Consider the following 16222-nt stretch of genomic DNA (forward strand, 5'->3'; position numbering starts at 1 on the left):
CACAGTCTTAGGATACAACACTGAAGTCAAAACATTTGAACATGTTCTGGATTTAAATGAAATCAATTTCTTGCTGACTGAACTGCAGGATGCATTTAGCAGGTACTCCAGTCTGAAAGAACAGTGTGCCAGCAGGGCTCAGGCCTACCTGTTCCTGACAGCTTTGACTCTGTCCAATGACGAGGACATACAGATGTCCAACAAAGAAAAAAGAAAAAGATTACAGCTCATACAGACACAACTACAAGACAACAATTCCTTTGCCATTAAATCAGCAATTGAAAACAGCCAAGATAACTGGCAGTTGCTTGAGAAAGCACTATACTCCATCGAAATGGGTACCCATAATAGTGATGAACATCCAATGTTAGAGGAGTCTGTTTTCCACCTGGAGAATGTGCTGCCAAAGCAACTACCATCTGTATCAGAGATTGAGCATGCAGATGAGCTGAACACATCTGGAAATAACACTGCAGGTGTAAAAATGGACAGCTTTATGCATTTGCTTGAAAAGTTGGGCCTAAGTGGTTCTTATCCAAAAAAGATGACGAAAAAGGATGTTCTTGTTATAAACAGTTTATCTCTGAGTATAAATGAGCCTACAACAGAGAGAGAATTGAGCAACCTTTATCTCTATAAGCTCATGACTTTAGACTACCAAGCCAGATATCTTTGTGTAAAACCTGAGGCAGGCAGCATGTCTTTAAATGATGGTGGAGTAATTGCTGAGGATGAGGATTTTTTTGATTGTGGTGATTCAACTGTCCAAAATGTGTGCAGCAAACTGGAACAAATTCATCCAATGGATATTCACATGGCCATATTCCACTGCTCGAGTGACTTTTTGCATGAGTATGTTTTTGCTAAACTCTCTGCTTGTCAGTTTAGCCTGCCCATCTTAGTTCCCAACCCCTCTACAGCAGAGCTGGAATTTCCTTCCTGGGCGTTGCAGAACATTCGGAAATCATGGCAAAGCAAAAATGGATCTGGAAAGTACAATAACATTAAAATGTTCGATATTCCAGTACCAATTGTTTCCTTCATTAGATTAGGATCATCAAATTCCAACTCCAAGTCCCAGATATTGAATGCTGTCATTTGTAATCAGAGGCACAATGTTTTTTTTCACCGTCACTGCTGGGACAGCACTTCAAACAGCTTGCTCATGAATGGAGTCGTGGAGATTGCATGGTATTGTCCTGGAGGGAAGAAAGATGACATATTTGATGACTGTGTGGCCTTTCTAAACCTCCATGGCGATGCAGCAGAGCATCCAAAACAACTAGAGTTTCTTCAGGCAGTAAGTACTGTCAATGTGCTTCTGCTTTCAGAGCATCCTATGAGTGAAGCTGCAAAAAAGATTTCCCGGGAACTTTCCCAGTCTCCTGTCCCCTTGATCTGTTTGTTCTCAGGGAAAGAATTCATTCAGCAGTCAAAAAATAGTACCAAAGTTAGGCTAGCTGCAAAGAAGTTGACATCTGATGCTCTGAATGCTTACATTGGTGCTGGATATAGTGGGCCTTTTCTAAATTTCTCAGGAACAGGAACAACTTCTGCTTCACAGCTTACGGGATGTTTTACCGGGAAACACAAAGAAACCCTGATCAGTCAAGTGCAGCTCTCAGTCAGTAAAACTGGTGGTCCTGCTGAGGTTGATAATCACTTACAGTGGAAATGCCATCTTGCCACTAATAATAAAACCTGGAGTGTTATTGATCGAGGAACAACACTGATTCCTGTATGGGAAATACTCACAGCTACTCATGAAGATGACTTCACAGATGCTTTCAATTTAAGCAGAATATTAATGGAAACATTCACAGATATCACTAAGCTAAATGTGGAACAAGTACTGGAAGAAGATCTTTGTGAGGTAAAAAAAGCAAAAATTCTTATTCAATCAGTAAAGAATTGGTCTGCCTCAGAATGCAAATCTCACTTGACAACATTACTAAAATTAAAAACCAGGCTTCTTCAGAAAACAGGATCCCACAACACCTGGATTCTAGTATGTCTCTCTGATCAGATTCTTCAGAACGATCTGTTGGAAGTGACTACAGTAAACAAAAGTTCAAAAATCCTGACTATTTTGATGCAAAATCTGCTGGAACCTGATCTTTATAAGGTGGAAAACTTCCCAAACAGAAGTAAAATCATGAATTGGATCTACCAAAAGGAGGATGACAAAGACATTTCTGTTTCTGAGTTCTCAGAGTTGTACAACAGATTGCAGCATGCCAAAAAAGAACTGGAAGACAGCAGATATGCATTAAGTTGTGTTGAAGAGGATTTCAGTGCCAAGAAAAATGCTACTATCACGGCAACCCTTTCACTGAATTCATGGTGCAAAACACTGAGAGAAAATGATCAGAAGGAAACAGAACTATTGATAGTATCCATAGCCACAGTCTTAGGATACAACACTGAAGTCAAAACATTTGAACATGTTCTGGATTTAAATGAAATCAATTTCTTGCTGACTGAACTGCAGGATGCATTTAGCAGGTACTCCAGTCTGAAAGAACAGTGTGCCAGCAGGGCTCAGGCCTACCTGTTCCTGACAGCTTTGACTCTGTCCAATGACGAGGACATACAGATGTCCAACAAAGAAAAAAGAAAAAGATTACAGCTCATACAGACACAACTACAAGACAACAATTCCTTTGCCATTAAATCAGCAATTGAAAACAGCCAAGATAACTGGCAGTTGCTTGAGAAAGCACTATACTCCATCGAAATGGGTACCCATAATAGTGATGAACATCCAATGTTAGAGCAGTCTGTTTTCCACCTGGAGAATGTGCTGCCAAAGCAACTACCATCTGTATCAGAGATTGAGCATGCAGATGAGCTGAACACATCTGGAAATAACACTGCAGGTGTAAAAATGGACAGCTTTATGCATTTGCTTGAAAAGTTGGGCCTAAGTGGTTCTTATCCAAAAAAGATGACGAAAAAGGATGTTCTTGTTATAAACAGTTTATCTCTGAGTATAATTGAGCCTACAACAGAGAGAGAATTGAGCAACCTTTATCTCTATAAGCTCATGACTTTAGACTACCAAGCCAGATATCTTTGTGTAAAACCTGAGGCAGGTAGCATGTCTTTAAATGATGGTGGAGTAATTGCTGAGGATGAGGATTTTTTTGATTGTGGTGATTCAACTGTCCAAAATGTGTGCAGCAAACTGGAACAAATTCATCCAATGGATATTCACATGGCCATATTCCACTGCTCGAGTGACTTTTTGCATGAGTATGTTTTTGCTAAACTCTCTGCTTGTCAGTTTAGCCTGCCCATCTTAGTTCCCAACCCCTCTACAGCAGAGCTGGAATTTCCTTCCTGGGCGTTGCAGAACATTCGGAAATCATGGCAAAGCAAAAATGGATCTGGAAAGTACAATAACATTAAAATGTTCGATATTCCAGTACCAATTGTTTCCTTCATTAGATTAGGATCATCAAATTCCAACTCCAAGTCCCAGATATTGAATGCTGTCATTTGTAATCAGAGGCACAATGTTTTTTTTCACCGTCACTGCTGGGACAGCACTTCAAACAGCTTGCTCATGAATGGAGTCGTGGAGATTGCATGGTATTGTCCTGGAGGGAAGAAAGATGACATATTTGATGACTGTGTGGCCTTTCTAAACCTCCATGGCGATGCAGCAGAGCATCCAAAACAACTAGAGTTTCTTCAGGCAGTAAGTACTGTCAATGTGCTTCTGCTTTCAGAGCATCCTATGAGTGAAGCTGCAAAAAAGATTTCCCGGGAACTTTCCCAGTCTCCTGTCCCCTTGATCTGTTTGTTCTCAGGGAAAGAATTCATTCAGCAGTCAAAAAATAGTACCAAAGTTAGGCTAGCTGCAAAGAACAGGAGTCATGCTGCACTTACAAATGAACTGATTTTAAATATCAAACACTGCATTAATGAAAATAAACAGAAAACAAGCATTGAGGTGTGCTATGAAGTTGCAATTCAGAAACAGTTCAAAATGAATGAAGACCAGAAAACACATCAAGAAGGGTATGCACAGGCTCTGACCTTAATTAGCCTTTTGAGGGATGAAATCTCATCCACCCGAAAGGAGAAACTTTTGCCTCTGCAAGGTGAATTGTGGCATGAATGGTGTAGGAAAAACAAAGAGCGGTATCGCTTGCGGTGCAAAGAAAAGGAAAGCATTGAACAGCAGCTGATCAAAATCTCAGCTGAGGAAGAAGCAATCAGAGAGAGACAGCTAAATGAGGCCACACATCTTAATGACTTTGTAAGATCATTCATAGACTGCTTAAATACACCTAGTAGTTCCCAAGACACAAAACTGTACATGTTGCAGTGGCTCGCAATCCTCCTGGATGATCTTACCACTGATGAACTTGCAGGACTTGAAGTGGAATATCACTCAACCTGGAGAAAAATGAGAGAAGTACCAAAGGACAAGGACAAAACACATGTCAATCAAATGAAATCAAAACTCAAGAGCATATCTGACAAAATGGCTGCTACAGTCATTGGCATTCATCATATTATGAGAGAGGTTGGTCAACTGTACGAGACCAGTCAAACAACACCAAAAGCATCTATACCAACCAAACAATTCTCCACTATTCTGCCTAAAATAGGGGCAGATATGCTGGTTTATGGGTGTCCACTTGAGCTAATGGATGGAGATGCTACCCATGTGCCTTTAACATGGATTGAAGCTGTTATGGTTGAACTTGTTAAAATTATTGGAGACAAAAAGTTATTTGTTCTGTCCATTCTAGGACTTCAGAGCTCTGGGAAATCCACTCTGCTGAACACCATGTTTGGTGTTCAGTTTTCTGTGAGCGCAGGAAGGTGCACCCGTGGAGCATTCATGCAGCTCATGCCGGTGGACTCCAGCATCAGAAATCAACTTGGATATGACTTTGTCCTCATTGTGGACACAGAGGGACTCCGATCACCAGAGCTCAGTACAAAGATATCAGTGAGCCATGACAATGAGCTTGCCACTTTCATCATTGGAATTGGTGACATAACTGTAATTAACATTATGGGGGAAAACCCATCCGAAATGCAGGACATTCTTCAGATTTGTGTGCAGGCTTTTCTGCGGATGAAACTGGTCAAAATTACACCAAGTTGCATTTTTGTACATCAGAATGTTGCCGATGCGTCAGCTGGAGAAAAGAACATGGAAGGGAGAAGACGTCTCCTGCAGAAACTTGATAATATGGCTACCATAGCAGCAAAGGAAGAGAACATTGACAGCATTAATGAATTCAGTGATGTAATACAGTTTGACATTGAATCCCAAGTGTTCTACTTCAAGAATCTTCTGGAGGGGGATCCTCCCATGGCCCCACCAAACCCTTCCTACAGTCAGAATGTGCAAGAGCTGAAGACCAAGCTGCTAACAATTGCAGAGTGGAAACCAGAGCATAAATTTTCCTCATTTTCAGAATTCAGATCACGGGTTGGTGACCTTTGGAAAGCACTTTTACAAGAGAACTTTGTTTTCAGTTTTAGAAACACAGTTGAAATTATGGTGTACACTTCTCTGGAAGAAAAGTATGCAGCGTGGACATGGGAGCTGAGAAAATATGCTCTGGAGATGCAGAGCAAACTGTGCAACCAAATTGGCAGCCATTTGATTCAGGATGTGAATGTACCAGACCTGATGGAAGATTTTAACAATAAAGTCTACAATAAACTGCAAGAGGAGATACAGAAGTATTTCACAGAAGACAAACATAGAGAAACTCTAATAACATGGAGGGCGAACATTGACAAACGTTTCAGCAACCTAAGAACTGAGCTCATTGATGGGACAGTAAAGAAATGCAAAGAACTGGTTATCTTCAAGAAAAACATATCAGCACTAGACCAGAAAAAAACTGAATATACAGCACAGTTAACCAAGCAGAGCAAAACCATAGCATCCAATCTAAAAACACAACGCCTTGATGACATGCAGGTGACAAAAGAATTTGACAAACTCTGGATGAACTGGACAGCTGATGTAAATAAAGCATACACCCCCAATGAGTGTGTGAATGTAAAAGCTGTAGTGGAGGTAATCCTCCAAAAATACTTTGAAAAACAGCCAGATGTCTTTCAGAAAATAAAAGGTGAAACAGGGATGTTTGAGTTTGACAAGAAAAAACATGTTTCTCAAACTTTAATTCAGAAGATAACACAATGGAGGCAGGATTTCTCTAATCAAGTTCAACAAGAAGTGACTCATGCTGTCACAAAATATGTTGATGAAAAAGAAAACAGCAAGGAAGACTTTAATGAAAGCTTCATCTATGAGATATTAAAAACTATTGAGATGACCATTGCTGAATATAAGCACTCCACAGGCAAGCTTAAGTTCACAAATGAATTCAAGGCAGACCTGTCCATTCATATTTGCCTGAAATATGTTTCAAGGTTTCAGAGGATGCAGAAAACCTTTGAGACTGCAAACCATCCACTGACATATCTGGAAAGCCAAAGAGACAACTATCTCCAAGCATTCAGAAACTATTGCAAAGGAGCAAATTCTGTAACAATATTTGTTGATTTTCTCTGTAAACACATCAAGCCAGGAGTTCTGGTTGCAGTGAATGATAAAACCAGTCAGCACATTGCAGGTAAAATGAAATCCAACAATCCAGCGTTCAACAGCAATAGGTCAAATCTTGAGAATCACATAATGAAACATCTGGCAATTAAGGAGGACTTCATCTCATTTGCTGAATACATTCACTTCCCAAAGATATATTTTGAAAGATTTATCCAAGAAGAGGTGGATAACTTTTGCAAAGATACTGGAAAACTGCGTATGATGCATGAGGAAAATCTTGGAACCCTCAAAAATCAGATTTCATCAGCAAGCACAGAAGCAACCAGAGAAGTGGAAGAGAAAGGAAATGCATCCATGTGGCTTGACTGCTTCTGTAAAACATTGGGGGAGCACATGGTAATAAAAAGAAATGAATTGCATACCATTGAAAATGAAAACATTGAAGACTGGAAGTTTTTCAAAGATGTGATGGCCCAGTCTCTTGATGAAATTCTGAAGGATGAAAAAGCAATTGACATGGGAACTTTGAGAAAGAAACCAACTGAACACCTCTTCAACCAGCTGCAGGGGTGCTGGGCACAGTGTCCTTTCTGCAAAGCCATCTGCACAAACACCATCCCCAACCATGAGGGAGAACACAGTGTAACGTTCCATCGTTGTGATGCACTTGCTGGCTGGCACTACAGGGGCACAGATAATTTTTCAATCAATTTCTGCACCACAGCAGTCAGCAGTGATCAACGATTCATTCCTCGTTGTAATGAGAATGAGAGTATCCCCTACAAGACATACAGAAATGGTGGAGACCCTTACAATAAATGGAACATTACTCCAGATGGCAGTGTGCAGCGGTACTGGAAATGGTTCATCTGTAAATTTCAGGAACAACTGGAGAATAAACATAAATTTAAATTTGTGGGTGCTGGTGCAATCCCAAATGAATGGAAAACATACACAAAAGAATCTGCTTTGGAAGAGTTAAAATAATTGAGGATGAGCACACATGCACCCAGCTTGCATAACGTCATTTAGTCTGCCATTGAAATTGAACTACATGTTATGCAGTGGAGTTACTTAAGTTAATGTTTTTATATACTGCAGGACAATCTGCTAATCTAACTGTTTTACTGGCGGTGAAAGGAGTATGAAAAGTCCTGCTAAAATGAGGTTCTGAACTTTTCGACTTTTTTTTTGTGCATACAATTAGATAAATCTGAGAGAAAAAAAAAAAAAAAAACTTTATTTTGGACATCATATAACACTTCTTTCTTCACATTTTAGTGTGAATTTTTACAAAATCACTAATACCACAGAAAGAACAGTAATCAAACAGCTAGCCTAGCATAGCAGCAGATACAAAAAACAAGGAAAGCGACAGTTTGCAGGACAAAAAAAGGTCAGCCAGGGAGAGACTTTCTGAAGGAGGGACTAAAAACAAAAATTGAGGACATTCATCAACAAAAAGAGAGCAGAGATTGAATAGGGTGGAGAAGCTTCTGTGGTTGGGACGAGTGCAAACCAATCACACGGATGGCAGAAAGTGCAAGTCGCCTGTTGTCCTGTTGGCTGCAGTGTAGGACTTTGAACCTGACCCTGGCAGAAACCACAGACAACCACAGAAAGCGGACAACAGAACCACAGAAAACAGACATTTGACTATTTTGATAAATCAGAATGACTCAGAAATGTTGCAAAAATAATGTGATCACATCAATAATCTTCAATGTTCATTGTGCATGTATATGTTCATTATTTTTTAAAATCTGTATTTGAGGAATATAAAACATTTTATAAAAATGTGGCAGCCCTACCATAGGTCATTCTATTTTTTTTTTTTTTTTTTTTTTACATTTAATTAACAAAGTGTAATTCTCTTTTCAATATATATCAAAGTGTGATTTTCTTAGATTTGTTGAGTTTTCTATATTAATGAATGCAATTGTATATTAATTAGAACCTGTTCTACATTATGACATAACCATATATAACCAGCAAACATGCAAAGGAACCTCCCTATCAAAGACATTAGGGATGAATAAATGCTTGCAAAGATGAACAAGATTCATAGATGATTGGGAGTAGAAATAACGAAAATGTCTTATGATTTACTTTTTATTATTTTTAAGTATTCAGTAGTTTGACTTGTATTATCCATAAGGGTTTTATGTAATTTTAGATACCTTTATTGAACTGTCAAAGTGTTCATAGAAAATGTATGTCTTATGAATTACAATTAAATTAAATGATATTCCAACTTCCTGTGTCTCATGCCATTATGAAATATGCAATACGCTATATGGGTAACAATAAAAAGGCAGGGCTTCCTCCTCCACAGTAAAAGCAGAATCATCAGTCTCAATATATACAGTACGTAGTTAATTCTAAGACTGTCAATATAGATTTAGTTTTAAGATCAAATAGTTAGTAGCCAATACACAAAACATGAGCACATGTGCTCATAATTGTTTCATCACATACGCACCTTCATTGTGATTAATATTATTGCTAATTTGGGAAGTTGTAGGGGGTATTTTTGAGATGATATTACAATGGATATTCAATTTTAGTATTGTATTTAACACTAGTTCCAATAATTGATTTCTTGTATGTTTGTAGGTTCTGCTACAAAGTGTTGCTCTTACCTCAGTCATGTATAAGTATTTGCTTTTTTTTCAGAAACAACACCAAAAACTTTAGATCAAAGCAAAATGAATTGACAGGGTAGTTGAAACGATAGTCTGCCTTCATCCCCATTACACTTATTGCATATATTAGTTGTACTCCATGCATGCATTGCTTCTCTTCAAGGTTCTATGTGTAGAACTTTGGTTTAAGGGTCTTGTAATCTCCAATTCCCAACTGGATTTGGGAAATAGGATAATTTCTAATCGATTGGCCAGACAGCTGTTCATCAAATGTGCTATTGGCCCGGGCCTTCTGCTATTCAGGGGAGAGCCCACTGAAGCCACACTTCTTGAGAGTAAAACTGTCAAAATAAAGGTTTGTACTCATGTCATTTAGAGCTATAAATGAGCACTGAAGGACTGATTCAAACTTTTCTAGAGAAGCAAAAGCCAAATTTAATTTCAATTTCAGTGTGATTTGCTTCAACCAAGGGCAGACATGGTTGGAAAATAATCTACTTGCCAAATTGACAATAGAAACTTGCAAAACAAATCTAATATTATCATAATAAAACATTCAGTAAAAACGATGGCTAAACCTTTAACGGTCACAGTGTCTGCACCGATGTGTTTGTGTGTGTGTGTGTGTGTGTGTGTGTTTGTGCTGGGGGGGGGGGGGGGGGGGTGTTTGGTTGATGGGGAGAGGGTGGCCTTTCAAATTTTCATGTGAACAATGTTGGACATCACCTGCATCAACCTTTTTTGGTCCAGTCTTCCCAAGGACGAGATGTCTCAAATGCCAGGCACTAATGAAATGGCAGATCATGTCATTAATTCTGTGTCTGCAAACTGAAATGACGAGTGCAAGGAGTTCAAAATGACATAAAAAGAAATCTGTAAATTTTTTCTTCTTCACAAAATACATTCTCTGGCCACTGGGAGTTTTGGTTATAATATTTTATATAAAATTGCAACAATCAAAATGGTGGATAAGTGTAGGCTGCCTGACGTGAAAAAAGAGGACCACTTCTTTTAGAAAATAATATTTTTTTATTATCGAATTAAATATTACGTAGCATGGATCAATGTATCTTGAAATGTCAGTTCACAGACCCAGCGGTGGTTGGTATGCTGAAAATTAGTGGGGCAGAAAACTGTCCTTTAAAGTGATAATTGGTCTAAACCTGTGTTCATTCATTTTCCTTGATTAACAAGCTTGTCAATGATTGGCTGATTTGATCCTATAGAAGCATCTATTCAACAAAACCTGCCTACACTATTTGCATAGTATTGCCCATTAAATGTTTGGGGGTCCAGCATATCATCATGTGTCCTCACCAGATTCAGTGAGAACACATTTCATGAAATATTGCTGCAAACTATATAACATAACTGACATAAATTGATGGTTGGCTATCATGTCTGTAATGTTATTTTTTGCCTGTTATAAATATTCAATTTAATTTAATTTATATGTATAGTGGTTTGTACAGACACTGTCACAAAGAAACCTAACAAAAAAAAAAAAAAAAACTAGGCCTGGACACCCCAGAATGAGGAAATGAGAGAAAAAAAAAACCCAGAGGGAAGTAAATCACTAAAATACTGGCAAAAAAAAAAACACCCCTATGGGAAAATTGTGAGGAACCTAGTTTTTATGAGGAAGCCTATCCTCCACTGGAGTAATGGGAAAGATAGACACAAATATAATGGTAACAGAAATGTAATGAGTTATCCATAGGCACAAATAGCCAAATGTGATTATTACAGGTTACAGTCTGAGATATAAAACTAACTGGTAAGCGCACCAATTGTTGTTGCCTATTCAATCAATCTTGACTCTCACAAACCCATCCACACATATGCTTGGCCTGTCCATGTACTGCATGCTTATACACACAGGGCCAAGCAGAGGCGTCACTAGGGGGTTGCGGACCGCACCAAGTGACACCACCAGAAGGGGGTGACACCGAAATGACTGGCAATAATTTTTTTGTGCAGTGTTTTGTGTAGCGACGAGTTTGAACAGCTAATTTCTCCGAAGAAGTTTACTGCCAGTTGATTTAATTAGCGGGCTAAGTGACTTCAAACAATTGAGGGAACATTGGGTAGCAATGCTGTGGAGTACAGTTTATTTCATATTGGTGAGGCAAGATAGCCTATACGGATTGTAGTACCACTTGGTGTTATTTTGATATCAATACTTCTAATGGCAGGCCTAGATTTTGCCAGTTTGAATGAATGAGTTATAGACAGTGTATGTCTTGTATGTGTGGGTAACATGGCATTTTTGTATGTTGAAAACATGTTTTTTTATGAGATCTCAAATACTTGTCAATGACAATTTGTTCCAGGAGTGGGCGTCATGAGGGATCTTCCTTTAGCCAAGCCTTTGTAATCACTCCTCATCCAATGCGGGTAAACATTACCATATTTGGTATGCATTTTTGAAATAAAACCTCAAAGTGAAAATGACAGTTAAGTGCTGAGTATTTAATCTCTAGACAGCCAGCATAACAGCCAGGTCTGCTGAGATATGGAAAACAGAACAGAGGAACCTTTGGCCCTGATTGTGGATTTCAGGCTCTGAGTTTCGACAGGTTAGTGAAAATGTAACTTTTTTTTCTAAGCACTGTGACTAAACTTAAGTGGCATGCTGGGTTTAAATCACTTTCTTGCACTATGTGCTCATAATCTAAATTGCATGCTGAATTACAGTACCTACTTCTTTATCACATTTTACAATTGTGTACACAGTTGAACACGCATGCATACTCATTCAAACCTACATACCAAACACTTGCTGTGTACACACACATGCTTAAACATACATATGTAGGGATTACTACAGCCTTTTATATGAATATGAATTATGCTCACTGTCTCAAAAACATAGCAACATACCACCAAGCTGCCTGCAGGTGGCTAATTCAAATCCGATGATACACTGTAGATCTCAAATTTGCTGTCAGCAGCTGCCCACTTCCATTTCATGAAATATTGCTGCAAACTATGTAACATAAATTACATAAATTGATGATTGGCTATCATGTCTGTAATGTTATTTTTTGCCTGTTATAAATATTCAATTTAATTTAATTTATATGTATAGTGGTTTGTAGAGACACTGTCACAAAGAAACCTAACAACAACAAAAAAAAAAAAAAACTAGGCCTGGACACCCCAGAATGAGGAAATGAGAGAAAAAAAAAAACCTAGAGGGAAGTAAATCACTAAAATACTGGCAAAAAAAACACCCCTATGGGAAAATTGTGAGGAACCTAGTTTTTATGAGGGAGCCTATCCTCCACTGGTGTAATGGGAACGATAATTGTAACAGAAATGTAATGAGTGATCCATAGGCACAAATAGCCAAATGTGATTATTACAGGTTACAGCCTGAGATACAAAACTAGCTGGTATGCGCACCAGTTGTTGTTAAACCTGACCCCTGTGTATGCTGGTTTTCTTTATAATCACACTCCCAGACTTTTAACAAGCTTGTAATTTTTCTTAACCTTTCTCCAGTGTTCGTTGCCCCCCCCCCTCCTTATTTTAGTGTTCGCGGCCAAATTTGGCCGGTTTGTTTTAACTGCTCTCATATTAATAGAAAAACCATAAATCATCACTAAATTTTGTTTAAAGTAATAATCTCGAAGATTTTCATTAAAATAAATGTCTGTTAAGTCACTATCTTTCGCTGAATTAGGTAACACAATGGTGATTGAGCCTATTATTATATTAATTTATATTAACATTATTTTAATAATTTATTATTAAAGAACTGGGTGTCTGTGGCGACATTCCCGGGAAAAAAACACAAGTGGCGCATAGATAGTGTTACGTCATCCGCCTCAGGTGGGGGCGCTGGCTGTTTGTACACATGCGTGTGTCTTGTTGCAGTTAATTGAGAGCACCTGTGGCGGTGCCCTTTTAAGAAGCCAGGAGTTGGCTGCTCAGGAAGATGGGGGCTTTTTCTCCTCACCTCTCGACCACGGCCGGGTCTTGATTTTATCTTTTAGCTTGTTTTGCAGCTGTTATTGGTTGTTTTTAAGCTTTGGTATTGGCTTTGTTATGTTTGCGGGGGGCTTGAGATCAACCGTAACAGATAGTGACGCATTTTCCATCACCCATTAGTGGTCGGTCCGCCAGAGAGGGTAGGCGGAGCTAACGCAACAAGCTTGCTCTTCAACTCGAGCCGGGCACCCACCGCACGCGTATCGACCGTGAGCGCACTACGCGCGTATCTGAAGCGTAGTTGAAGTACTGTTATTACCACGGCAGCGGGCGATGTCGTCTCCACCAGATGCGAACGCGTCGCGTACCGGCTGCGAAGCTCGCGCGACACAAGCAAACTGAAGCATAGTTTTTTGCTTCTTTTCTATTTTTTCGGCTTGTCGCGCGTCACGATGGCCTGTTTATACACAGAAATATGCTCTAAAATGCTAGGTATACATGCTCTGATTTATATTTCATCCTTAAGCCGGGCACCCACCGCACGCGTATCGACCGCGAGCGCACTACGCGCGTATTATGCGCGTAACTGAAGCGTAGTTGAAGTACTGTTATTACCACGGCAGCGGGCGATGTCGTCTCCACCAGATGCGAACGCGTCACATACCGGCTGCGAAGCTCGCGCGACACAAGCGAACTGAAGCGTAGTTTTTCGCTTCTGTTCTGTTTTTTCGGCTTGTCGCGCGTCACGATGGCCTGTTTATACACAGAAATATGCTCTAAAATGCTAGGTATACATGCTCTGATTTATATTTCATTCTTATATTACTGGGGGTGTGTCGCGACGCGTGCGGTGGGTGCCTGGCGTCACTTGTGTGTGAGCGGCGTACTGTTTTTTCCGGTGTCTGCTAGCGTTAAAGGTGGGGGGTGGGGGGGGGGGGGGGGGGGGGGTGGGGGTATGGATCCCTAATTAGTTTTTGTGTAACATGAGAGGTCATATTATTTGTTGATGTAGATTTCGTATTACATTTGATGACAATGTAACGTTACTAAATTACATAGCTATTTGCACAGCTAACGCTAGCTACCGGACCATGTCAATAAAGGCAACATTAGTTTAGACAAAGTTGCGTACAGTAGCCATCTCTCATATCAGGTAACGTTGCATTAGCTAGCTAGCAATTATAAAATTGTTAGTTGATTTTCTAACAATTAGAAAAAACGCTAGCTAACGCTACCGACCGGTACCAACCTCGCAAACAGTCTCTCGAATGTAATGCTACCTTGTTGCAGCGTTGCAATGTAGCTAACTAAAGGCCAGTTCAGATCAATGATCCGCAACGAGACTGGATGCAACTTGCAAAATTCCAAGACGTCTGATTGTAAACGTTTTAAAACTGCACTTGGCGATTTGACAAGTTGGGTCTTTTGAGACCCTAGGCAACGGCTTCAGAGGCTCTGCAACTAACCAGTTCACACCGCTGCAATTTTCTCTGCAACGTTCTAAAACCGTTTCGTCTCGTTGTGAATTATTGATCTTAACTGGCCTTAACGTTACCATTATTTACATTTCCATCAAGTTCATCAATATATAAGCCGGGGTATAGGTGGAGCAGAGCCGGGTCTGATTTCTGTGTAAAGATGTCAAGCCGGAGAAAACTAAATAAAACAATACGGCAGTATGGATTATTATTTTATTACGTTTCCTCATATGCTCCTTCAGCCTTGATGCCATTTTTTGATGAAATCTCCTTTGTTTTTGTTTTATTCTTCCTATTCTGATTGCTAATTTAACACCCAGCTCAGCTTTATTCTCGAACAGTTTAGCTAGCAAAACCAGAAACAAGGCAGTTGTTTCAAAAATATCACAACAATCATTCATGATGATGATGCACGAGATACATAATTGCACGAGCCACAGCGAATCCCGCGAATTCTTCTCTGCAGTGTAAAGATGTTCATACCGGGCAAAAGGTGGATAAAGAACGTTTGTGGAAATTGATTATCACTAATTCTACCCCAGGTCTGCTACAGCAATTTAACCCGGCTTGGCAGTGTAAAGACAGCTTAAGTTAGCCTAATGTCAGACAATGAATGAATATGTACATAACGTTACTTGTATAACAACCATTTTATTATTCAGTAAATAATAAGTGTTATAGTTGACAGAAGAAATGAGGAGAACATACAAACTCCACACAGAAAGGCCCAGGCTGAGATTTGAACCCACAGCACCACTGCACCACCTAGTGTGGGCACATGGCCATTAAAATTAATCAGTTGGTAGATAAAAAAAATTGAAGACAAAGCAAATGATAATGAGCCAAACCTGCATTTTATTGACAGGTTTCAGGAAAAAAAAAAAAAAAAATGAAAGAACTTAAACACGTCTTCAACAATCTTAATTGAAAATGAAAACAAAGAAAAAATTGAAAAAGAGAACAAACAAGAATTGTTGGAATTAAAACCAGTATATACAGGGGTCCCCCACGACTGAGGTTGAGAACAACTTAAATAAACAGTCCAAACAAAGGAATGCATATTTATATGCAGTTCAGAGGGGTGTGGTGATGCATCTAAACTTCCAGGTTTGTATGACAGGATGGGGCTAGAGTATAGATTGTAGAAAAAATATGGACCAAGTCACTCTCAACAATGATTTTCCACAGGCTTGGTGAAAAGTGTTTTGAAACTGCGGAAGTGCAGTATTTTGGTGCCACCATGCGGTACAAATTGGAGCCAGAGACTGGCCTTATATGGGGATGAAGTCTGAGCCCAGGTCATCCACTTCCACGCGCGTGAGATACAGTTACTCTGCAGTGATGCAAGATGTCCTCGTTTTGTGCACAAAATACTAAAGTATTGTCTGAACAACACAATAACTTAACAAATTGGTACATGGGGAGCCATAAGGTGAAGAAAAAACCTATTGCAATTACATAACTGACTTTGTATTTTGACTGGATTGTTACTATTGAGTGTTGCACTGGTGAAATAGTATTTTGCTCATGGATTTTGACACACCTGAGCCTTTTGATCATTTCATGACTGACCATGCACTGAAGTGGGAGGAGAGCCAAGGTTCAGAGTG

At 39.4% G+C, this 16222-nt stretch overlaps 1 protein-coding gene across 1 annotated transcript; it reads left to right on the forward strand.

The window, feature by feature from the left end:
* Positions 1-2784: 2784 nt before the first annotated feature.
* Positions 2785-6918, forward strand: LOC118232557 (interferon-induced very large GTPase 1-like). Its single transcript, XM_035427622.1, has 2 exons — positions 2785-6347; positions 6851-6918. The coding sequence occupies exons 1-2, from the start codon at positions 2888-2890 to the stop codon at positions 6916-6918; spliced, it is 3528 nt and encodes a 1175-aa protein (XP_035283513.1). The 5' UTR covers positions 2785-2887.
* The last annotated feature ends 9304 nt before the right edge of the window (positions 6919-16222 follow it).

This window comes from Anguilla anguilla, chromosome 7, assembly GCF_013347855.1.
Source record: "Anguilla anguilla isolate fAngAng1 chromosome 7, fAngAng1.pri, whole genome shotgun sequence".
Classification (NCBI taxonomy): Eukaryota; Metazoa; Chordata; class Actinopteri; order Anguilliformes; family Anguillidae; genus Anguilla; species Anguilla anguilla.